Source organism: Ambystoma mexicanum, chromosome 12 (assembly GCF_040938575.1).
Source record: "Ambystoma mexicanum isolate Mex_15411 chromosome 12, UKY_AmexF1_1, whole genome shotgun sequence".
NCBI lineage: Eukaryota > Metazoa > Chordata > Amphibia > Caudata > Ambystomatidae > Ambystoma > Ambystoma mexicanum.
In genome coordinates, this window is record NC_090936.1 from 1,165,114,913 (window position 1) to 1,165,140,769 (window position 25,857).

Here is a 25,857-nt window from a genome sequence, read left to right on the forward strand (position 1 = left end):
AACTGTTAGAGTGACTAAAGACTTAACGACATTGTGGCTGATTAATTTTAATGGGAATATGTTTTTAAACCACAAGTCGCCTATTTGGCATAATCCTGCGTTACAGCTTGGGAACAGGACTCTGTACTGGGGAGGCTGGATCTCAAAGGGGATCTTATCAATAGGGGATTCGATATGTGATGGACACTTGTCCTCTGAGGAATTTCAAAGGTTGTTCCATTTAGGTAGGAAGGAAAAGAGTAGGTTTAGGGAATTAGAGTGTCTCTTGACCCAGATTTTTAGTAGGTTATCTGCACCAATGGAGAAAGAACCGGCAGAATGGACCATATTTTGCTTGTCACCACGAAGAGTTTCTGCGTACTTCAAGCTCATGCCAGAGAATGATTCAGTGTTAGAATCATGGAGTAACCTGAAACGGAAGTGGAAAATGGACTTACGTTGTTTTTATCACTGATGAGATTTGTAGGCATGTGTGGAGGGTTGGATACAGTAGTAAGCTGGATCTCAAACTATGACTTATCCACCAAAACATTCTAGGGCGGTTATATTCGACACTTGAGCGCATGTGCAATTTAGGATTAGTTGATGATGATACATGTTGGGGGTGTGGAAAAGATAAGGGGACGTTAATTCATGTGTTGTGGTCTTGTCCCAAAGTTCTAACCTTCTGGTGTAAGGTGTTAGATAGATTCGATGTGATTTTATCAATCACATTTCCAAGGAAGCCATTACAGGTCCTAATGTTAGCAAATAATGGACGTTGTTTAACGGCTCGTTTGTATGGATCTTGGATAGACAGAATCCTTGTAATAGAGGCAAAACAAATCTTGAACGTTTGGAAAATCATGAAGAAGCCGTGAGTTGAGGGTTGGATTAACGATATACTGATATTATCTGATTTTGAGCTGGTCATGTTTCAGAGAAAGGGTATGGAAGATGCATTTTGGATTTTATGGAAGCCTTTTAATTATTTATATGGTAGTTGAGCCCCAGAGTGTGTAGCTCATTAGTCTAAGTGGTCAGATAATAGCAAAGATGTGTTATAGTGTTTGTTGTTTTTAGTCTGTGTGTGTTTTATGTTTATTGTGTAATGTTTGAGAGTATGGATATCATTTTTGTAATTAATTAATAATATTAAATTTAGTAGTTGTTGCCCCAACAAATAGGTGCTTATTTAGTTTCTATATAATTCCTGGGGCATGGTTGATATTTAATAGTTATATGTGTTAAGATATACTGATTTTTCAATTGTATTTGTTACATAGTATTATATCTTGCATATGCTAATTTGAAAATGACAAAAAAAGATGAAAGAAAAGAAAGAAAAAAAAGAAGCATCTTGACAAATTGTATTCATGAGGCTGCACAGGTTGCAAAAGAAGAATAGTAATTCAAGTTGAAGTGGTACTTTTGTTTTGACTTCTATTCTGGATTGCCATTGGTGCTATGTTCTTTGTCGAACTTGGAACGGGAATCTTTTCAGCAAACGAAGAAGGCAGTCTTACAAGTGGATTTTGTTTGGATGAACTTTTGTTTCTTTGGAACTTTGCACAAAAATTATTTAGAACTTAATGTTTTCCTTGGAAGAAATTGACTTTGGACATTGCTGGGGGAACGAGATCTACGCAGGACAAGTAGAAGTCATCCCAGACGCTGGTTATTTGGTAATCTTTTATTTATGTTGTTTATGCTTTGTTTTGATTGTTCTGTTGCTTAGGGTGAGGGCCAGTTTTGCGTATGCTTGGAGATTTTCCCTTAGGTCCTAGATTAGGAAGGGAATTACCTGGTAGGGTAGACTTCAGTTAGGTTTTATTTGCACTTTTTCTTTGTAATAAAATGTCAAATACTGGGAAAACTGGGGGGCGCTGTTGAACAGCCAAGAGGAATGGCTGCCTAGCTCAGGAGCGCTGCGCTACGGCGAAATATCCTTTGAAGAGATGGTGACATAAGACCTCAAATCGGGCTAAAATTACAAGGCAGAGCTGGCAGAGCGCTGGTGAGGGGCTGGCCGAGACACGGGCACTGGTAGGCCCTGAACGCTGTGCTGTCGCCAACTACATGGAGAGACCGGCCGTGTGAAGAGCGGATGGCGTGCGCGGGCCGGGCCTGCACACTGTGAGATTCCGCATTGAGGAAACATCCTGGGATCCCTGCTACGTCTTCAGAGCTGTGTTTATGCATCAACCCCGCCGTGGTGTACAGACACCACTGCCAGGATCCATTGTGCAGAGGAGGAGGGAAGATCTGTGGCCCCTTTGAGTGGGCCTTGGTGGATAAAACCCAGGAGCGATGGACATGCGGCTGTGCACCAGACGCAGCTGCACCCCTGATGGGAGAAACATTTCTGGCGGCGGCTTGAAGAGGGTAGATCTACATCCCCATCCAACGGGCCTTGGGTGTAACGGCCCAGAGTGAGGGATGCATAGCCGTGCACCGGACGCATTTGCACCCTCAATTGGAGGAGCCATACTGATGGCGGCTCGCCCGGCCCACGGACAGTGAAGGGACCAGCAGCGGGAGATAATCTGGACATCTAATGGCTGACCCAGGCCGCGAGTTGTGATCAGAGAGGCAAGGGTGAGCCACCGGAGGGCTCACCCAACAAAGCCAGAGGTGAGGTGCCCCGTCCCCCCCTCCACATAACAGCGGGCCCTGCACGGCCTACAAACTGATCCGGACCTACGGAGCCTGGGCCACACGTCAGCAGACTGCAGCATCGTGGCAGGAGCTGCTGGTGTGTGGGGTCCCAGCGTACTCTCCCTCCCCCTGAACATTTGGGCTCCTAGCCTATGAACGCCCACAGAGTGAATAGAGGGGCTCCCCGTATACTAAGAATCTGCCCAGGCTTGGAGCATGGTAAATTAACCCTGCGCTGGGTTGCCCATATAAGGGGAAGTCCCATTTCTTACCCTTGCCTTCCACCAGATCCCACGAGGGAGGAACACACTCTCTGCTGTCACTGGGCTGAGCCGGGAGCATTGCGTGGGACACTGACACACTCGGGGGAGAAAGACCCCCCCCCTGACCTGTGACTGAAAGTGGGTGGAGCGGCCCTCTACCCTAGCCGTCCCGTGTGACCCCCATCCCTGGCCAACATATGGTAATAGACACATCAGTGGGGGGCAAGCGACCTGCGCTGACCTGCATTGACTCCCTGCATGGAGTATCTCATACCATGTTGAGCTACACCAGGGCTGCATGTACTCAACAAATTGGGAACACACAAGGTGAGGCCAGTCTCCACCCACTGCCCCCTGGGTATAACGTTTGGCCACTGAGCCTGATCGTCAGTATGAAGAAGGTATTAGGGAGAATTCTCATTTATGGCTAATTTCTCTTACCTAGTGAGTCCCCCAGCAGCTTTGCTGGACTTCTGGAGTTTATTTTGTTCCACCTGGTAAGAGTAAGAGCTTTTCCCCCACTCTTACCTGTGTTTTGCTATGTGTTTCCATCTGTTTTTGTGATTGTGGACTCTGAAGTACACCACTTCAGTAGCCCCCTTCTTTGTGTGTGTCACACAGCACCTTCAGTGCCGTGGCACAGGGTTGTCTTTGAGACTTCCCTCGACTCCATTTCTCAGGCGACTACTACTGTCCCCCAGAAAAGGGTAAAGTTACCATTAACTTTACTTAGTCAATCTACCACAGATCCAGTACACCCCATCTTCCATGGAGTACTGGAAAGGGTTAACTCGTATCCCGTTTTATCTGTACCTCCTAGAGCATTGTTTCGCTCTTTTAACATTTAGACTTGGCTGGTGACAGTGGTATCTACCCCAACTTTTCTACCGCAATTATATTAGATAAACGTGGTACTATTCTTGGCTATTATATTAGCCTCGAACATAAACCTGCTTGACCAAATCATCTTTCTTTTGGCTCCGGTTGGGTTTATTCGCCATTTCATTTTGTTAAAGTCCTTCTTGTGTTTTACTTTGCGCGGCAAACTAGGTTTGCCTTCTTTGATCACTGGCTTTTTGCGGGCTTCTGCTCAGAAGCCCTCCTCAAGGCGCCTGGGTGTCTATGTGGGCTGAATGTGAGGGAGGGGTGTAGTCACCCCCTGCACAGGGTATCTTAGGAAACCCAAGTCGCACTTTGTCATGATTGGCCAGGGTAGTTGTCCGGGCTGGACAACCCCCCTGCTGGGTGATTGACAGCCAGGTTGCGTGAATGGGGGGTTTTCGCATAAAAGGCAGGTCTTTTGGGATAGAAGTCAGAGAGTCACCACTGGAACTACAAGGAACCGAAGAGAAGCGGAGAGAACGACGGCTGCTGCAACTACCCCGTCCCGGTGAAGCCCTGCTGCAGTCCTGAGCTATCTGCCCTTCAACGACTCAGAGAAGATCCAGTCCAGAGTCTTCTTCCCTTGAGCTGGGTGGGGATAACCAGCTCATCTTCTACAGCCAGAGGATCTTCTTCCGTGGTCGAAATTGCTGCACACTGCTGTAGTGGTCCGGATAGCCACCTGAAGCGCCTCTCCTGTTTTTAAGGAGTGCACCTTTTATTCCGTGTCGCTGCTGCCGGCCTCATCCCTGTGTGGTGCAGACCCCCTTCAGACGTCCTCCTTCTCAACGAAGCTCCGGGAATCGTGGGTCTGCGGGAAACCAACAGGAACAACTTCCAGGGCACCAGCTGCACCACTGGAAGAAGGTACTGTATTCTGTTGAGGAAACTGGGTGAATCCCTTTTTCTTCATTTCCAACGCTTGACCTTGTCTTCCCTCCTTCTTATAACTTTTGCTTCTGAACATTGACAATATCGAACTACTTTTGGCTCCGTTGAATCGTGAACTGTTAGACCGTGTGATCTTCGGCAACTGGCCCCGGTGTCTTTCGACCCTGGCTCCGGCCCTTTGACTTTTGAACTCCTGTCACTGAATGTTTCTTGATTCTGCCTGCCTAACCAAAATATTGCCTGTGATTTTTGCCTCCAACTCCCTCTGGGTATCTCAGGTGCTAAGTGTGTTTTTGCCCCGGTTGCATTTCATGTCACGGATACGCGTTTGTTTAGTAGACCGAACTGTCAAAAAGTGATCACAATCGTATCCGCGTTAACGTGTTTTTGTGCCTAACACGATTTCATTCCAACACAGGGTACTTACCTTGAGACTTACTGTACAAAGTGAATTGGTTAGTTGTAGTATATTTAACGTGTGGCTTTTATTGAAGTTTAATAGAAGTGTTGTGTTTCTAACAAATGGTTTAAAAATATATGTACTTATATTTTTCTACCTGAAACCTTGAGTCAGTGTTTGCTTGAGTTACAGTAATTGTGGTCCCTTTGTTTTAACCTCTGCTACTGCTCATATACTCTTGAGATAAGCCTGGCTGCTCCGCCACTGCTACCACTATGACATAGTAGTACAGGCTTGTACCAAAGGTAAAACTTGTATCACCACCTGTAGTCTTAATTGTGTGTAGTGGTCCCTAAGGGCACTGCACAGGATTCTGCCTAACAGAAGGCAACAGTGTAATGCCCATTCATCTTCTTGCTATGATGACCGGAAGACTATCTGTATACCTTTGGGGCCCGTCCTAATCTCCCTCAATACACAACCGGGTCCCACGGCCTGGCACAAATAACCGAGCACAGGACCCCCACTACCCCAGAAGGTGAGCTATATTGGGACTATTTATGTCCCTCTACACTGACTGGGATCATATTGAAGGGGGCTTTACCACATAATCTCAACACCCTATACCAACTCAGGGCACTGGGGCTGGTTTGGCAAACCCGTAGCTCCTGATCCCGGCTGTCTTGCTGCTACAGGATACATCTCACTGAGCGCCCACTACGCACCATGGTTCAGTACTTGAACAATTCAGCCCCGCAGGGAAGGAAATCTGCATATACATCCGAGGGGAACCACTGAACCATTTATCTGCATGTCGCTCTATCCTTTGGGACGGCCCATTGAACGCCACCCTTGAGATCACAATACCCATCAGCGAGGAGTGGAGATTTGCAGCTGTTTAATCTCCGATTGGACCTAATCTCCGATTCCACAGGCTGCGGTACACCCTGAATCAGACCCCCATTGCCAACAATGAATAAAGGATCCGGGGGGGGAAAAGGTCCAGGACTATGGCCAAATTTGCAAAGTCAACACCCCCAGGCCGAACTGGGTCAGTCGAGCCAAGCCCAATTAGATGCGGCCCTCCCGATCCCTGGTCTCCCACTCACGCCGGACCTCACGAGCATGATGGAAGCAATGGCGAAAGGATTTGCCGCGGTGCACGAGAAGTTAGATGACATTACGGCTAATGTGGCGTCTATGCGATCCCAACTGGCCCAGGAGGGGGCCCATATAACCGAGGCGGAGAATATAATCTGGGCCACCGAGGACAATATACACACACTGCAGGATACGGTTGTGGCTCTCACCAAAGACATGAAATATAGCAAGAGCAAATGTGAAGACCTAGGGTCGCGTTCTCGAAGAAATAATATCCGTATAGTCGGGGTCCCAGAGAAAGCCATAACTGGAAACACGGAATTGGCTGTGGAACACATGCTTAAACACTTTTTGGGACAACCAGACCTCTCCACCTTCTTTGCTGTGGAGCGGGCCCATCAAGCTTTGTCCCCCAAACCCAAACCGGGAGACTTCCCAAGGCCCATCATAGCGAACATTCTGAGCTACTGTGAGACAGGGACCATCTTCTTAATCTGGCCCGCAAAAAGAAAAAACTAAGACTGGGCTCCCAAACCATCCGAATCTTTCCCGACTTCTGTATTCCGGTGCAACAGGAGCGTCGCCAGTTTATAGGGGTAAAGATACTGCTCAGTGAGAGAAACATCTAATATGCTATGCTAGTTCTGGTGTAACTAAAACTACAGTTTCAGGGCAAACTGTACTTTTTCACAATCCCAAGCTAAGCCGTGAAGTTCATTGAGTCACAAGTCCCGTTAACCAACCCTATTGAAGAACCTTTGGAATGAGAAAAGGTTAGATGACTTGTTACTATTGTCTAGCTTCATGTTCTATGATCCCTGAGGAAATATGTGTTGATAGCAATACATATATAGTACATGCCGCCTTGATACTCGTTATATAAAAGTATGTGAAATTCCAACTATACTGAAATATGCTGCAGGGCAATGGCGCACCTCCATTGCAGTTGCTTGTGCGAGTTGTGGCAAATATGGCCCCTTGGCCAAGATGGCACAAGGGACTAATTGGAGGTGGTGGGGGGGTCAGACACACTGCTGGGTTGGGGAAGGCTGTGAGGGTGGGGGGAAAGGAGGCAGGTTTCGGGTCCTAGGACGTGGCTCGGAGGGAGGTTTGATCGCTGGCTCAATTCCCTGTACAAGGGAATTGGAGGGAGAAAACAATCAAAAGTCTGGTGATTAAGTTCTCAGAGGTTTTTGGTAGGCATTACATAACAAAAAGTACGAGATGTGTATATAGGGTATGTTATGAACCATCACAAAAGTTATGGCACAACAGGTGAAGATACTATGTTGGAAAGTCCGGGGCTGAGGGAACTTTACTAAAACAGGCCAAATCAAATCCTATGCACACAAAGAGCTAATGTTCTGTTCCTGCAAGAAACCCATGCCAAAGAGGGTATATGCCGCAACGTAACCCTCTCGTGGGGAAAGAATAGATACTTCACCTCCTACTCCTCTCAGTCTAGAGGAGTTACGATACTTATATATAAATCCTTGACATTTGTTGAAAAAAGGCACACGTTGACCCAAGGCGGAGGTACTTGGTGGTCCAGTGTATACTGGAGGGTATGGAAATGATACTTGTAAACAGGTACTGCCCCAATACTGACTCACCAGAGTTTTTCGACCATATAGCAGAAGCCCTGACTGGGTACTATGGCATACCCCAGATATGGGTCGGTGACATGATCCTGATCCTAGACCGCTCACTTGACAGGACAAATGCTGCTCCTCGACCCCAATCCAGGGGCTGACTGCTGTCCCTCGTACAATCACTCGACTAAGGGACGCATCGCATACAACACATTCACAGTCGAGGGAGTACACTTTTTACTCCTCGGTTCACGACATGTCATAACGGATAGATGTTTTCCTTATATCTGGTTCACTAATGGGGAAGAGTACTGGACGTGGACATTAGACCTCCTACACTATCTGACCATTCCCTGGTGGCGATATCATTGAAATTGGGTGGTAGACACACCCGTTGCACCTGGAGGTTCAAATCTGCTGCTTTGGAGGACATGGTGATCCGATCAGATATTAACGCTGACATTGAGACCTTCTGTGCCTGCAACACTGCCGGCTCCACATCTCATGCCATCAGGTGGCAGGCCTTTAAAGTATACATCAGGGGTATGGCGATATCAAGAGAGGCCAGGGTTCTTAAAAGTATTAGAAGGGACCTAGAGAAATCCGAAACGGCTCTTAAGAGCTATGAACTAGAGTACTCCCGATCCTCCGATCCCACAGGGTTTACACAAATAGGCATGGAGCTGGAAAAATGTGAAACCCATGCCACTAGGGAAGTCTGGTATTTCTCCCACCGTCAAGCGGCCAGGAGATATGGAGAAGGGGACAGACCCGCGAGGACACTGGCGAGAGTGGTCCAGTCAGAGACGGGGAGGTCTCAGGTAGACTGCATCCTTGATGAGCAGGGGAACATTAAATGGTCAGACACAGAGGTGGTTGGGGTATTCTGTGACTTTTACCGAACACTCTACACTGCTGAGCAAACGCGTGGAGAACATGCCATACACTCACTATTACACAGCACCCTGTTGTCCTGTCTCAGTGCTCAGTCCAGGGAAAAACTAGAGGGCCCGGTTACACTGGAAGAAATGGCAGTCATCACCACCTTACCTAAAGGGAAAGCTCATGGTCCCGATGGCCTGACTTCAGGGTTTAACAGGAAAAAGCGACTGCACTAGCCCCCAACCTATTGTTGGTGTGGGAAGAGGCCCTGCGAGAGTCCCTTCTGCCCGAGTCCCTTCGGGAGGCCGTAATAACGGTAATCCTTAAACCGGACAAGCCTAGCAATGAATGCGGCACGTACAGACCTCTGTCCCTTATCAATTGCGACATTAAAATCTATGCTAAGGTATTGGCCAGACGCCTCCTCCAGTTGATGCCACATCTAGTCCATGCCAATCAGGCCAGATTCATCCCCAGAAGATCCATAGCGCAAAATATCAGGCGGCTGTTTAATATTATGGCCAGAATAGACTCTGGGGCTAAGGCAGTGGCAGCAACTATAGATGCTCAAAAAGCCTTTGACATGGTATCATGGGAATTCTTGCTGGTAACCCTGGAAAGGGTGGGGGTGGGACCGAACATAGTCAGATATATTAAGTTATTATATACACAACCACTCGCCAAAGTCCTGGTTAACTCATGTACATCGGAGCCATTCCAACTAGAAAGGGACACCCAACAGGGTTGCTCTCTCTCCCCTATGCTTTTAGCCCTGGCCATTGAGCCTATGGCAGAATATATCAATAAACATCACAGCCGGCATGGGGTCAGCTTAGGCGGCCCTCCCGAGATCATATCTCCATATGCTGACGATGTGATGCTATACGTCAGAGACCCCCATACTAACCTGGGCCCCATCCTTCAGGATATCAAACGAATTGGCGAATTCTCTGGTTTCGCAATAAACGTTTTCAAATCAGAGATATTTCCACCTCCAAATTATACCCAGGATTGCTGGAGAGCCCTATCACTTTGTTGGTCACCCAATCATATTAAATACCTGGGGGTGGTGATGTCTAGGACCCATGCCTCCTTACTGCCCAATAATTATGATGCAATCGGGGCCCACGCAGAAACTAAACTTAACAGATGGAGGTCCCTTCCTCTCTCCCCAGCTGCTAAACTCTCACTGATCAAAATGACATTGCTCACCAAGATGATATACACATTCGCTAACGTCCCGGTTTGGCAAGGGAAACCCTACTTTGGCAGGATACACGGGCTCCTCGTACAATTCTTGTTGCATTCTTGTGCAGTCCAAAAGAAATGGGTGGAGATGACGTTTCCATATGGGAAAGGGGGGTTCACAGTGCCAAATTTAGAATGATACTTGATGGCAGCCCAAGCACAATTTGCCACATTCTGGTACCCTATGGAACACCCCCCTCCCCATGTCAAATTAGAAGCGCTAGCTGCAGGACACTCAGATTTAAAGACACTACTACTAGACCAACAATATAAAGATGACTGCCCATATGATCCGGTCACCTCCACACTGCATGCATGGCAGAAAATATTCACCCTCTCGGGTGCAGATCGCCCATATTATCGATGGCTCCCACTGTGTAAGTTCCCTGAGTTAAGGCCAACGTGGGATAGAGCAGCTGAGACGAGGTGGGAAGAACTGGGCTATAGAGCACTGGAAGACCTATACATTTGTACCCTTCCTTCCTCATCCAGACCCCGCGATATCTGGGTGGAATTCCGATCTTACGTGGCTGATGTTACTACCACAGATTAAGACCAAAACGAACTCAAGTACTTCTGCTGTACTCTTAAATTGGCAGTCAAAATAAAGGTTAAAAAAAATACTGATAAAACGTCAAGCAGTTGTCTGCCTCGCATTACTGACCCTTCACAGTGCTGTATGTCTATTATGGGGCTCGAGGGGGCCAAGAGAGCTCAGCCTAGCCCCCACCACAAAGTGATCCTCCCTGGAGAGGATATCTCCGCCAAAAGGTTCCTCTGGTCCTGAGACGTCCAATGTTCAGCAGACAGCTAGGACCCGCCACCCAAGAGCTGTGAGCCACAGGCCGCGCCAGCCACCTCGCAGGCACCTACCTCTGTTGTGGACTGTCCACCCCTCTCTGGGCTGCACCGAGCCACACCGTCGCCGCGCGGCCCTCAGACAACACCAGTTGCGACACAGTACAAATGTCTAGACAGGTTTTCTGAGCCTTGGCCAACAGCACCACCCGCCGGGCTCACACAGTGCAGTTTACCTTGTCCTTGGTCACAGACCCGAACAGGCCTCCATGGTTAGCATTCAGGAACAGCGTGACAACATGCCTCAAGCGGCTCTGAATTGAATGTTCCCCAAACCGCTATCTTCCCAGGTTCAGGTATGGGGTTGGGGGAGATTTTAAAGCTTTTAGCCGCAGGATATTTGCCAGGATCCTCAGAGTTTTAAAGTGACCGGGAAGAAGAGCCGCGATCTTGGCTCTCGAACCCATCCATCCTCTCCCCCCCCATGACCACATTGAAGTTGACTAGGAACTTAAGAGACGCAAATAGGAGTTGTCATAAAATGCCAGCACATGTAAACAATCCATGCATATAGTTCTTGTTTATGTAGCGAACACTTTCTACTAGGGGTTTGTAAACCTGTTTCAAATTCAATATAAATGATCATCTGAACAGAAGTGTCAACATTTTGAATATTTTTGTTACCTGGATTATTTTCTTTAAGTGTTACTAAGTAGAACACTCCCTGTTCCGAAAGCAGATGTGGCACAAATGGAAAAAATCTGTCCATTACTTCTCGCCCTTCTTTTCCTCCAGCCCAGGCTGCCGCTATACCAGGGCTCCCAACCTATGATAGACACCAACAAAGAACAGGTTTTTCGTTGCATTTGATAAGTGACGCAGAAAATGAATAACAACTAAAAAGAATGTTATGGAAGGACTTTCACACTTTAGTATACTGGAAGCCAATTGAACCAAGCACTTCAGAACAAGAGGCATTTCCAGCACAACCTATGCAAGGGGTACCGTAACATTCCCTGGGAATCTGAATCATGGGTCTATATTGAGTTTCAACATTGATCATCATAGAAGTTACATCCACATATGGACCTGACCTATTACACCTCCAAGCCCATGCCATCAAAGCCCTGAAGTATTTCCATACTCTCATCTTTATGAGATTCTGCAGTTTGTTAGTCATCCTTACTTACTTTTAAATATGGGAATGTGGTGTTATTACCACAGACACAATTACTTATATGGTCCTACAGATGTTTTGGACTGTAATGCCCATGATCCTTCACCACCAACTACAGGCATGATGGGAAATAAGGCTTAAAGTATCTGGAGGGCCATACAATGAGCAGCCATTCCACAAACCATAAAAATATGAAAGTTCAATATTACTTGTATTTGATCCGCCTTTTGGCCATAACACAGGTTCCATTTTCCATTTTTGGCAAGTACTCCTGTCATGATGCCTACCTCCAAGGAGCCAGGTCTGACCCAGCAACCCCAGAGGCAGGCATCATTTCCCCCAGGGGAGTGCCAGCGGGCCCAAGCTGGGGCCCTTTGGACGCAGTCCTGGCGCCTTAGGCGCCAGTCTCATGTTGGACCTCTGTCCTGGCGCCTTAGGCGCCAGGCTCATAAAGCTAGACATGTGTTCAAGTGTTTTAATGTGCACTTAGCTGATGCAGACCATGCTGCCACATCCAGGCCCTCTTGAGGCCTGAATAGGAACTACTTTACCTGTGGGACTACTTTCCACCCGGGTGTGGTCGGGGAAGGATACATACCTGATCGGAGGAAGGATACACACTTGGAACTTCTTCCAAAGCTATTTAAACCACACCCGATCAGCAACTCACGCTTCGCGTTGTTCTGCTCCTCGCAGCTGGACGCTCACCGTGTCAGCTCCTGCATCTGGACTTCAGCCACGCCTGTCAGCATCCTGGGTCACCTGCAAAGGGAGACAAGAGACCTACCAGCTAATCTGTACCACAGAGACATCACCGACGATCCTGAAAGGGAAGACATCATTTTAAAAGCATTTCGTTACGATTGCTGCAGCGCTGCATTTCACTCACCTTTCCTGGGTTCCTCCATCTTCAGCAGCGATCATCCGGATACACAGCCACTTCCCAGAGCCTACTGTATTAAAACTGCTTATATCATCTGCATGTATCTATATATACACTATGTATGCCTGTAACAAGTAAGACTACGTTCAGCGCCACGATGCCCCAGGGCAGATGTGCGCTATATAAATCCAAATAAATAAATAAAATAAATAAATAGAGAAAAAGACAAGAATAAGAGGTGAGAGAAGGAAGGGAATAGGAAAAGCTCAGTTTCCTTCTAAGACTTACCTGTTGGGTCATTCCCATTTCATTTCGGGTCTTGCTGCTTCCAAGCATTTTCCGGACCCCGGCCCCTATGGGGAAAAAAGACAAAGACATTAGATGAGCGAATGCAAAAACATTTACTGAGCGCTCATCTAGGACTTACCAGATCTTTACTGGAACTGCACGTTTCACTTCGGGTCGGCGCCATATCTCCGGCATTCCGAACCCCGGCCCCTATGGGGAAAAGACATCAACATTAGCGCTTTGTTGCAAGAAGTCTCCAAAGGAATCTTCATTCATCACCTGAAAAAAGACAATGAACATTATTATTTAAAGCTTGAACTTTTGAACTTGCAACAGAACTTTTACAGCGCCTTACCAGTATAATCAAGCTTACCTGAACTCCCATCCAACCTCAATCCAGTGAAGTAACTGGGTTCAACGCGCCCCTGCGTCAGAAGCAGGATTGAGAGCTTGTCCTTTCAGACCCTAAGGTGAGACTTCACGGGGAATCGTGGAAGGGTATCGTGGAGGGTTGGAAGAGAGTGGGAGGCTTGAGCATAACTCAGTCAGTAGGTAATACTCCCTTTTCACGCACAGGGGTATATTCCTACGAGCCGGAGAAGCCAGAGTAGAGGGCCCTTCCTGTCCATCTTCAGAGTCCTGCGCTTCACCATTGAAGAAGCATCAGCACTCGAAGCCAGACCTGCGCCTCCGTGGGAACCAGGTGAGCGTTACAACTCCTCTATTTGGCGGTTCCTTTTATTGGGAACAAGTGATTTGTACTCATTTATTTTGGTACATTACAATGGCTTCTTCTCTGAAGTCATGTTTCAGGATTTTTTTTTCTCCATAATTTCTCCAAATTGCGGTACCGTAATTAGCTCCCTGCTCCCTTTGCGGGTTGGTTTTTAACGCCTGCAAAAAGCAGGCGTTAAATTCCCCAACCCGCAAAGGGACCTCGTGGTAAGGCGGTAAGGGTTTACCGGTACCAGTAAAATACCAGTACTGGTAAACCCTTACCGCCTCCCGTGTAATGAGGCCCATAGTCATGGACAGGACCCCATGCCCATTGTTTTGGAAATGCTTAATTGCATAAAGGGGGTAGACACATTCACCACATTAGACCCATCAATTACTTACCATAAAAAACACTTGAAAAAATCTTTAAAATCATGCCAGACCTGCAGGTTGAGTACTGAATCAATCAATAACTCTTTATTTTGGGTAAATGCCCATAAAACACTATCATGCTAACAATAAAAACTATTAAAATGCACAGCTTTCCACAACTCCTCCACTGTTAACGGCGGTAATTGTAGTAAGTCCATACTGCTAAAAAGAGATAAAAACTATGAGGTAAAATATAACTCATTTAACATTTATAAAAACGTGGACACGTATAAAAATAACATGTACACGCATATATCATATATATAGATTACTAATTTTCTTATATAGAAGGTTAGTGTCAGTCTCTGGTTGACAAACCAGCCTGGGTTGTTGTCCCAACAACTAGTCAGTGCCAAGTATTTGCCCAGGAGCCTTGTTCAATTCTCTGCAGTGTGGGTTATGTGAGAGACTCATGGTGACAACAAGTAAGAGACACAAGTGATGACAGTTCAAGCGTGTTTATTAAACAATTAAAGTGGTATGCGGGTTAGGAAAATGCCTAATCTAAGCCTAAATCTAAGATGGGGACAGGTGTCGACCATCAAATGAAAATAAGCCAGTCCTAGTGGTGTTGTGTCAAACAAAAAGGCCTATACTAAGAAAACCTATTACCAATACCTTACACTAAATACAAAAGGTGTGGGGTTACGTTTCAAGAAAGAAAGTAGTGTTCTCAAATGATAAGTCAGGAGGCAGTAGCCCGAGTCTCCCTTCCCCACGTTTTAGTTACGGGGTAAGATGGGAGCTTGGAACACAGTACAGTCTGGGGCTTCTCCAGCACGAGACAACACTTGCAATGGCAACTCTCAGGACCGTTGATGGCCAAGTCTTGTTTCCTCTGAAAGTCTCTTGCCTTCTGGGCCTGGTGTGTTTAAACAACAAAACAAAAGTTCCTTTAACAAATGAAAATTTGTTTCCAAATTTCAATGTGGGTGATGGTTTCACCCCTTGGCCCCCCTCTTCTGGGGTGATCCTTGTCAATCGTACTCCACAGTTCAAATAGGATGATGGCCTCACCCTTGGGTCCCCCTCTTCTGGGCTGTCCCTTCTCAATTGTTATTCATAAATGTAAATGTCTTTATAAACAGTTCCAAAACACACTGTTGCTTGGGACCCTAGACTCTGCCCTTCCCAGGATTCTCTTCCCAGGTTTCCTTTCACTGCGGGATTTACTTCCACTTTCTTTCGGCCAATTACGGATCAAAGTCTTTCGATTGTATGGGGCTTTTGCTCGACCCTCACGTATGACCACTTTAAGTTCCTTTGGCGACCTTCGTATGGCCTTCTGGTTTTTGTAGTTTCTCAATATGGGGCACGACCAGAGTCTCTCGAGTTGGCACCCACGTGGTGCTGCTTTCCCTCTGCAGCTGGTCTACCCCTCACACTTTTAACAGTTCCTTTATAGATCATTAGCTTTGGTTAAAAACTTGTACGATTTGCAATTCTCACTCAACACAGCCCTGTGCTCATCGATTCTCCCCTCGACTCACCGGCTGTGATGAACCGCGTAGCTTTCGGCTTCTCTGGAGTCAAGGCTGGTACCACGTGCGCGGGAGTCTCCTCTGCTCCGCCTTATCAGCATAGGCTTGCCCTGTGTACTGTTGCCATCTGTAGCAGCACAGTTGTGCTATTGTTCGCAGTCTTAGATTCCCCTCCACGAAGATTCCGTGGACCTGGGACAAAAAGGGCAAAGTCACTTCTCTCACCACCCTCTCGCTTCCCGCTGCCTTTCTCAGTCTTTTTAACTGCTGTGTTTCCTCTTGCTGTCTACTGTGCTCACCTTTCTCATACTGTGCTCTCTGGCTCCACCTTTTATCCCTGTGGGGAAGGGAAAGGGTCGTCAGGTGTGTGTGATTCTGATCAATTGCCTGACTTTGCCTGACCCTGTTATTGGGACATGTCAGGTAAACAGCTCAAGTGTTTGTCCGTTTTCCGTTGTGTTGTGAGAAAGTGTTTGCAGTGGAAAAGGGGGGGGGCAGTGGTTTGGAATGTCCTACGTGAGAGGATGGGGAAAGGTGTTAAAGGAAGGGGGATACTGCGTCTTACCCGTCAGTGTCCCACTCTCCCCCAGAAGCCCCCCCCCGGGGACTCCCCCATCCAGGTTGTCCTCCCTCACTGGTCAATCCCCAGTAACTAGATCCAATAGCGATGGCCGTGTCCTGGCCACCTGGATGACAGATTCCTAGGGACTAGCTAGGGAGACACCTTCAGGTTTCTCACAGTTACCCTTTTCGGGGTTGTCATGTTTCTCAGGTCAGTGTGGCCTCTGACTTCTTGAATCCCATCTTGGAATTGGTTTGCTCTCCCCCGCTCTTGCTGTTTGGTTTCTCATAGACTGCTCTGGGGTATGCTTTTTGTTTCCCCACCCAGGGGTGTCATTGTTCTCTCCCTTCCGTGGAATCGGGTATCTGGTAACCCATATTAGGGTCTGGTTTCTATAAATCCGTCGGGCTATAGCTTCTCTTGCCTCTCCTTGGGGTATTCCGAAAGTACCTTGTACTAAGTATGGAGTACTTGGGGTACTCTTTCTCACCCGTCTTGGGGTATGTTGTCCGGCACCCTGCCATAGGGTACGGTTTCTGGTATCTCGCCTTGGGCTATGGCTTATCTCACTACCCTGTCTTGGGGTATACTGCTTCTCACCCAGCCTTGGGGCATGTTCCCTGGCATCCCACCTTGGGATATGGATTCTGGTAGCACGCCTTGGGATATGGCATGCCTTCCCTTCCCACATCTCCCAGAGCCACTCAGTACCTTGTTCTCCGAGACGGTCCTCCTGTCATGGCCACTGGTCAAGGGCCATTACCATTATGCTCCAAAGGGTCCAAATAGACCCATTCCTGGCGCCTTTGGTGCCAGGCTCATAAGCAAGTGTGCTGTGCACACTTTATGTCTAGGGCATGTGCTTCCAGACTGGGCGTGGCCATTGGAAAGCATTGGAAGGCACGTGCAGAAGTCTGTGGGAGTGGCAAGGTGGACCCACAAGGTGGAGCTAAAGGGGAGTGGCTGGGGCCAGGCTATTTAAGCCAGCCCCACCCGCATGCAGGTGCTCCGTGTTAGTCTGCTGTGTGCAGCGTAACGCTTACCACCATCTGAAGCTCTCTTACCTGTTTTCAGCTCAGCACGCTCCTCATCAGATTCTGGAACATCTTCTTCAGCACGCACCTACCTGACTCCAGCTACACCATCGCTCGAAGCGCAGCTTACCTGACTCTGCAAACCTATCGCCTGCAGCGTGTAGCTTCTTACCCGATTCCCAGAGCCATTCGAGTCGGGCCGCATCCTCACCTGTTCCAGCATCCTCACGGATCCATCCATCTGGCACCCGCCGACAGGTCCTCGGATCGCTGCTCTCCATCAGACGCCGCCAGGTCATCCCTGTCAGAGAAAAGGAACGTTCAGGTTAGAAACTGCAAAACCATCTGACGCTTGGCCGCGCAACACATAAGCCTTGCGTACAACCTTAAAACCCTACTTACCTTTGAGTGGGATCCGCTCAATTCCCATCTGGCACCGTTTGGAACCACTGCGACACTGCGTAGCCATCTTTACACCTATTGGGGTGAGAAAAGACATTACAAGAATTACGGACAATAAGCATTGGGGAAAGACATTGCAAAGGATATGGACAATAATCATAGTTACGAACACTTACCTACAAAGTGGATTGGTCGCAGCTGGTCTGGGCTGCCACGCACACGGACCAGTGAAGCAACTATGTCCATCAACGGCACCCCTGCTGATGAGAAGCAGGACGGGGAGCTCATCCTTACAAAACAACAGGTGAGACCATATGGGAAAACGCATGCTCATCTCACTCTGGAACGAATGGTTCGAGGGGATCGCAATTCAACCACAGCATTCTCACTGCCTCTTACCTTCTCCCAAGGGCATTGCCAGCAACCAGAGCAGTCCACACTACAGCAGCTGGGGGTAAAGGCTGATCCAGGGGAGCCAAGTCCAGGAAGGACTCCAACCGTGCCCCAACGTTCCTGCAGAGACCAGGTGAGCCTAACACCTCCACAGGCAGACTAGGAGTTTTGGGTTCGGCATCAGTGGCTCCTTAGCCGCTTCACCCATCTCAGCCGCAATCAGAAGCTTCCTCTCTCAGTCCCCTGTGTGTTCGGTGGTTCTCCTGCTTCACCCCACCTTAAGTCTCTCTGGTTGAAACCCTGCAGGTGTCTCCAGCGTCTTTCTATGTTGGGGTCTCGGCATTCCGTGGGTCTATCCGCTTCCCTGAATGCTGTGTCTATACAGGAGAACCCCCCTCCACCAACCTCTGCCGCTCCCAGGTCACTCGCTGTCTTCTCCTTAGCCTCGTCGCATCATTTTGTTCCAGCCCACAAAGAGGCATTTTTGTTCTCCAACACATTCCCTTCAGGCATGTAAAGTGTCTAAAAGTGGTCAGAAGCCCGGTCAAAAACCCTGTATGCAATTGTGGGTCAGTGCACCATTCAATTCCCATCTAATGCACAAAGGTCTTATCTTCTTGGGATAAGGGAGGATAACAAATATCCACATCTTGGGATGACCTGTCCTCTAAGGGGAAGAAAAGGGGGTCAACCCCAGTGAAATCCTGCTTGCCTGGTCCCCTAGGGGGTATTAAGCTTAGCAGGTTCGCCTCCTTAGACTCACAGGGGTTGAAACCCCCTTGTAGAGGGGGGATTAATTCCCTAGGTTTATCATAATAGCCATTTGAAAAAGTTTCTAAAACGGCTGTTCAATAGAAAAGCTACTACAGCTTCTAATTTGTATTACCATATATTCACCTCATCATCTTAAATAGTCACTACAAGTAGGGATAATAGGTGAAATTACACTTCATTTAATATCATTTCCCCCAGATATAGCACATCTAATAACATGATGCATGCAGGTAGTAACTTCACATTGTTTATCTTAACACCCCTTTTCTCTAGTCATATTTTAGGTTGGTGGCAATTGAGATAAAGACAAGTGGTTCAGAAACTTAGTTCATCACCCGATCCATGAACTTGATGGTATATTTTTGTACTGAAATGGTCACTTATGAATGTTAATGTGCCTTTTCAATATTCCTTTCCTCCTCTAAACATGTTGGAACAAAGTTTCCAGTAAACTGGAGAGAGTACAAGATCACACATGTGAAGTACTATTAGGTGAGGCAAATATGAAGTTTATAATAAAGTTAGGTGACAGATTTAGAGTTTATAATTGGTTTTTGATTCAAGTAAGGGTTCGAATGAGACTCAAAGTTAGGATTTCAGTTAGGGTTCAGATAAATGAACTCATACACGATGGACCATCAGTCAAGCCCCAGGACAGGGCTAGAGTGTGAGCTAGTGTTTGGAATTATTAAACGAAAGGAGCAATTCCTGGTGTAGGTTCCTTTGTTCCATTAGTATGGGTTTATGTTACCTAAAAGAATAATGAGAATGCAATCTGATGTATAAATATAATCCAATTAGTAACAACGCATGTGTTTATTTAAAGCACCAATCATTTGCACCACACAATGCCACCCCGCCTGCCTGGCACTTCACTAATGATATATGTTACAAGGCACAGCAGTGGTGGCAGAAGGAGTTGAGGCCTGCTCACGCTTCAATATATACTCATGAAAATAGATGGGCCACTCATGAATATAAATGAGTCGGGGGTCAGCAGCCTTCATGGCAACCATATTTGAAGCACGACATTATACACATCTATTATGAGGCTCAACACTGCATAAGTCCCCTGCCCTCCCCAGGGCAGTGGACTAGGTGCATTGTGGCTGCTGCAGCAGCCAGGGACACAACAGGCACCGGGCTGCAATACAGCTGCCTCTCCCAGTCCCTCACTTCCATCAGAGTTCACAAAAAGAGGCCCAGTTGGTCAGAAGTCTGTGTCAACGGTGTTTCCCTCTGAAATGCTGTACCTTCAGTGAAATATTCTTACACAGGTGTACCAGACATTTCTGCTTGAGTACCAAGTTTCCATCTATTTCTAGTGCATTGAATGCCAAATAATGTTTGGGGACAAAGGGCTATCAACCAATTTTTCAACTTTATTGGTCTTTTCTTTATGCTTTGTCTGTTCTTGCATCAATTATTTTGAGCACATTCTTTTTCTTTTCACCAATTTGTAACTCAGTGAATTTTCAAAACACATACATTTTCATTTCCAAAACCTCAGATGAACATAACTTCATCCCCATCAGAGGTATATAGCGAACAGCAAATTTCTACACATCCTAACGTGCAAATCGAAAGTGAAAGCCAAGCTATCCTTCGCTGTGGATATTCCCTCACCACAATGAAAGCATAGCCTAAAACCCATGCAGGAAGCTGTAGAATGGACACTAAGGATCTGATGTAAATGCAAGACATTCATTGTATCACACCACTTCTAGGCCACACGGATACCTTATTTGTGCTAGTGACTTGCAGTCTGAGTGAGCACACTTCTATGAAAGCTTCTTACAGAACGCAGAAGCAGGCCGACTCCTAGTCAAACAGACACCTTGGTCCTTAGGGTACAACCGCCTCAGAGCTGTTCCAAAGACCACCCAACAAACCACCAGCGATTGACTTCCAGGTACTTGGGATTTACCTGATGCTGCTACCTAGAGGGCAGCCCAGGAAGTGAAATGAGTGCATACAACCATTTCAGGTGCGATACTCAACTACAAGATCAAATACTTTGAAAATGGCCCTCAAGCCTCCTAAAAAGTACTCAACAATGCTAGTGGTCGAGTGGATTATGTGAGGCCTGGTCTGGTTGGGGGGTGCAAGACTTTGATGTTATTTATCAACTACTTTGGAGCATTTAAGTACTTTAATATGCCTTTTTGTCTGGTTACAGCTGCCACAGTGTTTCAACGCCTCATGAGGCACCTTGATGGCATTCTTTCACTTCATTTACAAAAGCTGGAATATGTGCTTCGTAGACTGTAAGTAAAAGGACTGACTATACAAGCATGCAAGTGCCAGTTCCGTATAGAAGAGGGGGTCTATTTAGGACACACCATTGGAAATGATGGATGCAAACCAAGGGAGGGCCACTTGACGGCAATCGTAGATGCACTCATGAGATTGGCACTGTGCTTAGTTGAATTTTACAGTATATTCACATGAAGGAAGGGGTGGATTTCATATGGGGGGGGGACAGACTGTCAGGGGGCCCTATTTGAAATAAAGGAAGGTATATGTTTAATTTTATTTCAGCCCAAAAAACCCACAAAACCTCATACACAAAAACACAACAATAAATACTAAAGCACAATAAACATAAATGTAACCATTTCGAAGAGCAAGATTACAAAATATATACCATTCACTACCACACATGCTAAAAGAGTACAACACAAATATACATTAACAACCATATTGAATAAAATCAATACTATCATCTGTTAACATATTACATGTCAGGACCTGAGAATAAGTATACCTTTCAAGAGATAATTTTTAGTATTTAGTCCTACATTGCCAAGCACACATCCACAGAAAAAATAAAAGTTTCTGAATTGGTTGAGTTACATAGGAAAAGAGCTTCCTTCAAAGTGCCTACACCCTACAAGTTAAGAGGCAGGAGTAGCCACCATCTCCTGGCATCACTAAAAAGAGGGGAACTTACAATGTTTTATGGTTCCAGAATAGGTTAAACAAAAAGGACCCTTTCTGAATTCTCTTTTGACCATTGTGGCAGATCAGAAGAGAGATGCGGATACTGATAAGACATTTCCAATTTAAGTTTATTTAATAATCAGAATAAGGCCCATCGGTTCCTAACACTAGTGGATATTCCCTACCTGTGCTCGTCAGTTGTCAGGAATTGTCCAAAATAACGAAGTCCACAGTCCAAACTCTAACCCTAAATGGCCATAACCCTATTCTAATAAACTAAGGTCAGGCGAATGACTCCCTCCTCCTGATGGTGTAATGGTCTTTAACTTTCATAGTTCCACTCAATATCCAATCTTTAAATAGTCTCTGGTCACCTTCCATACCAAGGGCCTCATCACGAGTTTGGCGGTAACCCTTAAATCCGGCAGTCGCGCTATTACCGCCGGATTTAAGGGTCCGCCAAATCAGGGCTTCGGTGGATTTCTCCCCAGCTCTGAGTTGGGGGGAAATCTGCTGAAAATTCGCGCTATTACCGCCGCGGGAAATCTGCCGGCGGTAAGAGCGCGGAAATTCCCCATTGAGCCCAATGAGGAATGGGGCATTCCCGAATGGGCTCAGTGGGGAATGGGGAATTCCATTACCGCCAAACCCGTGATCCGGCGCTAATAGCGCAGGGGGGGTTTTGCGGTAGGGCTAATACCACCGGCGGTAATACCGCCGGCGTTACCGCCCAACTCGTGATGAGGCCCCAAGTCTTGTAATTCTCTCACAATATAGTTGGTTTTTCCGCTATCTTGATGTACTGACCTCTATAAGTACTTTCTTGGACTTTGGTCTGTTCCTGGCTCCAGGCTGTTTAGCCTTCTACTCGCGCCTTGAAACACTTGTGTATAGGCGCGTTATAAATGCCATATCATATCATTCTGTATTTTGATGAGATATTTTCTCCTAGGTGATGTACCCTTTCTGTTTCATTTATCTCACAAGCTTCTCTTGCCTCTACTTTGAAGTATTTTCTCTCGGGGAGGCTATCCTGCATAACCGGGTCCCATCCCATCTTCCCATGGTAACCTTATCCGAGGTTTAATGACCTATTTCTCAAGACTAGTCAGGATTCTCTTTCTCAGACTATTATAGCTCAAGTTCATCAATTCACCCTAGGTTACCTGGGGGAACCCAGACGTGGACCCCTTGCTCACTGTGCTCAGAGAGCCACAGCTCCAACTCACTGATGAGGCCCAACAAGGCTGAAACACGTTTATGGGGATGCTGTTGGTACTCTTGTTCAGAAGGGAATTGCCATAGTATTTCGGTTCTGGACTGCCCATATGGGCGGGACAAAGACTGATATGCAAATGGATATTTCCCATCTGTGAAAGGTACAGTGAGCTAAAGTGTGGCTTCAGACTCTCGAGTGGGTACCTTCCCAAAGAACAGGTCAATGGGCCGTGTTCGTTCTCGCAGAGGAGCGCCTATGGACTATTTTCTTTTTGAATACATGTATATTCATAATTAGTATTGGTCTACATTATTCTTTAATGCTCTCAATGCTATAACTTGAGTCACCATTATTCATATTTTTAAACAATCAAGCTACATTATAATATGCTTACCATTCCTTGCCCTTAACTGCTATTACATATTGAGACAATATGTGATGGAACGGATATGTATGAGATGGCTGTACGTTTGGCATCTAGTAAGATCTGTTGGTGAAGAGGTAACCATGATCTAAATTAAACCATCCTATCCTCAGCATATTAATATGTTATAGGCAACAATATAGATGGATTAGGGTATTTGACTTACCAGTGCTCAGAATATTCAATACTTCCATAAGTTAAACATGAAAAAATGTTCTCCTGTAAGGTTTCCTTATTCTTAAATTCAACATATAGTGTGAAAAATAGTGTGAGTACAACATATAAAAAATGAGCATATACAGGGAAAGTAAAGTAATAAAAAAACATCAAAAGTATCAGAAAGTGCTGATAAATCTACTGATAATTTTAATGCACAAAAAGGATTTCTGTCTTTCAAGGTTGTGACTTCTCCTATGTATATGTTTCATATGATATGACTGGACCATAAGGGAATTATTCTAAGAACATACTTGAAGGATAAGTCTACGACTATAGTAATTTACAATTTTTAGTTCCTGACTGTTACTGAAGAAAATCATGTGGCCTAGATATGTCAGGAAAGGAAAAAAAGGGAGAGCCAGCCACGTGATGTCATCAGTGATGTCATCAATGACATTTGTGATGTCATCTGTGATGTCCTGGGTGTTAGTGTTAGCAGTGCACGGTGGCGGCGCGAGTTATGGTTGCTTATCTTACCATAACTGCCGAATTTCAGGGGGTTTTCGGTTTTACTTTGAACCATAACGTCCCTTTAACAAAGTTTTTTCACTGAATTTCATAGTATTTTAGTAGCGCAACTTAACCATAACGTCCCTTTAACAAAGTTTTTTTTACTGAATATCATAGCTTTTTAGTAGCGCAACTTAACCATAACGTCCCTTTAACAAAGTTTATTCACTGAATTTCATAGGTTTTTAGTAGCACAACTTAACCATAATATCCCTGACTTGATATACATGTAACATAGAACATACTAACCCCCTCGTAGTGATTTTCATGTCCGCGGACTACCGCCATGTCCGCGGACATATCGAAAACCTGAGCGTGGTGAATGTAAATTTAAATATTGTGCCCCATTTCCCCTTTGAAGTTGGCTCTGAAAAGAGCTGTTTTTTTTTTTTACAGATGCTTGACAGACACCTGTTATTTTGTATTTTTTTTCTTGTTTTTTTTTCTTACTTTACTCCTAAAATCTTTAAATAACCTTCTCCAAAGCAACCCTTACATTCCAAAATAGAAAGGCATTTCCCGTAAAAGATAAAGAAATGCCATCTTCTTTAAAATTAACAGCATTACTGGCATCAATATTCTCATTGTTACAGAAGAACATACCAGCTCTAAGCATGAAGGCACACATGCCTCAGTTGATGACACACCTAGCAATGTTTTGCTGAGGACAAAAAACAGAACTATTGTCCCATATTGCCCTAGGTAGTAATCCAGAAAAAATTACTTTCGCATTTGGAAGGATCTTTATTATGGCTTCAACCAAGCGTTCCAAATCAGCCAACAAAGTAGGGGCACTGACGTTGCCCAAATGGAAAGCACCATAGTGCAAAACTACCACATGCAGACTGTTCATCGTGGCCATATCCCCACAAACTTGTACAATTCCCTGTACATTGCAATCAGGCACAGTGCTCCACACCACCTCCACTCCTTTCACATCAAAGTTCTTTGCAACATGCCTGCATTCGGCGTACTGCTGTAAACCATGCACAAACATATCTCCGAGCACCAACACCCTGACTTTCTCCACTTCTGCCATCTTCACCACACACAGTCTCTTTCAACACAAATCCATCACCTCGACATCTGATTGGCTGATCCGTACAGTCTTCTTTCCATGTTGGATTTCCTGGAAAAACCCGGATGTAGCACGCCCTGTCCACGAACAGCCGCGGTGTCCGCAGACGGCGTCCACTTTACTCTCTGTGCCATTCCCTCATTGCATACAGCTAAGCAATCACACAATACGAATAACGTCCTCAGAACACTCCCATTTTGTGACAATTATCATTTCATTATTCAACATATTAACATTACAAATATTATACTTTCATCTTGTACTCTGCACACAATGCTATGTTTCTCCATTAGTAGCTCAGTATACTAGATAGAATCCCATAATACAATGCTATTTATATCAATGCATCGTTCAAAGCACTAATAACGGTATGATATTTATTGCAATATCCTTGACACTTTTTTGGCAAAATTATAATAAAAATCCCTAGTACACAAATTCCGTGAAAAGTACATACACATGTGATGTCATCAGTGATTTCATCAATGACATTTGCGATGTCATCTTTGATGTCCTGGGTATTAGTCTTAGCAGTGCACGGTGGTGGCGTGAGTTATTTTTCATAGCTTACCATAACTTGCGATTTTCAAGGGTCTTTCGGCTGTACTTAAAACCATAACGTCCTTT

At 45.9% G+C, this 25,857-nt stretch overlaps 1 protein-coding gene across 6 annotated transcripts in view; it reads right to left on the reverse strand.

Moving 5' to 3' along the window:
- Positions 1-25,857, reverse strand: part of N6AMT1 (N-6 adenine-specific DNA methyltransferase 1) — a 454,595-nt gene that overhangs the window by 23,377 nt on the left and 405,361 nt on the right. For all 6 annotated transcript variants that reach the window (XM_069629785.1, XM_069629784.1, XM_069629788.1 and 3 more), the window contains one exon: positions 11,379-11,520. In XM_069629785.1, the coding sequence (XP_069485886.1) occupies positions 11,379-11,520 (142 nt within the window). The remainder of the gene's footprint in view (positions 1-11,378; positions 11,521-25,857) is intronic.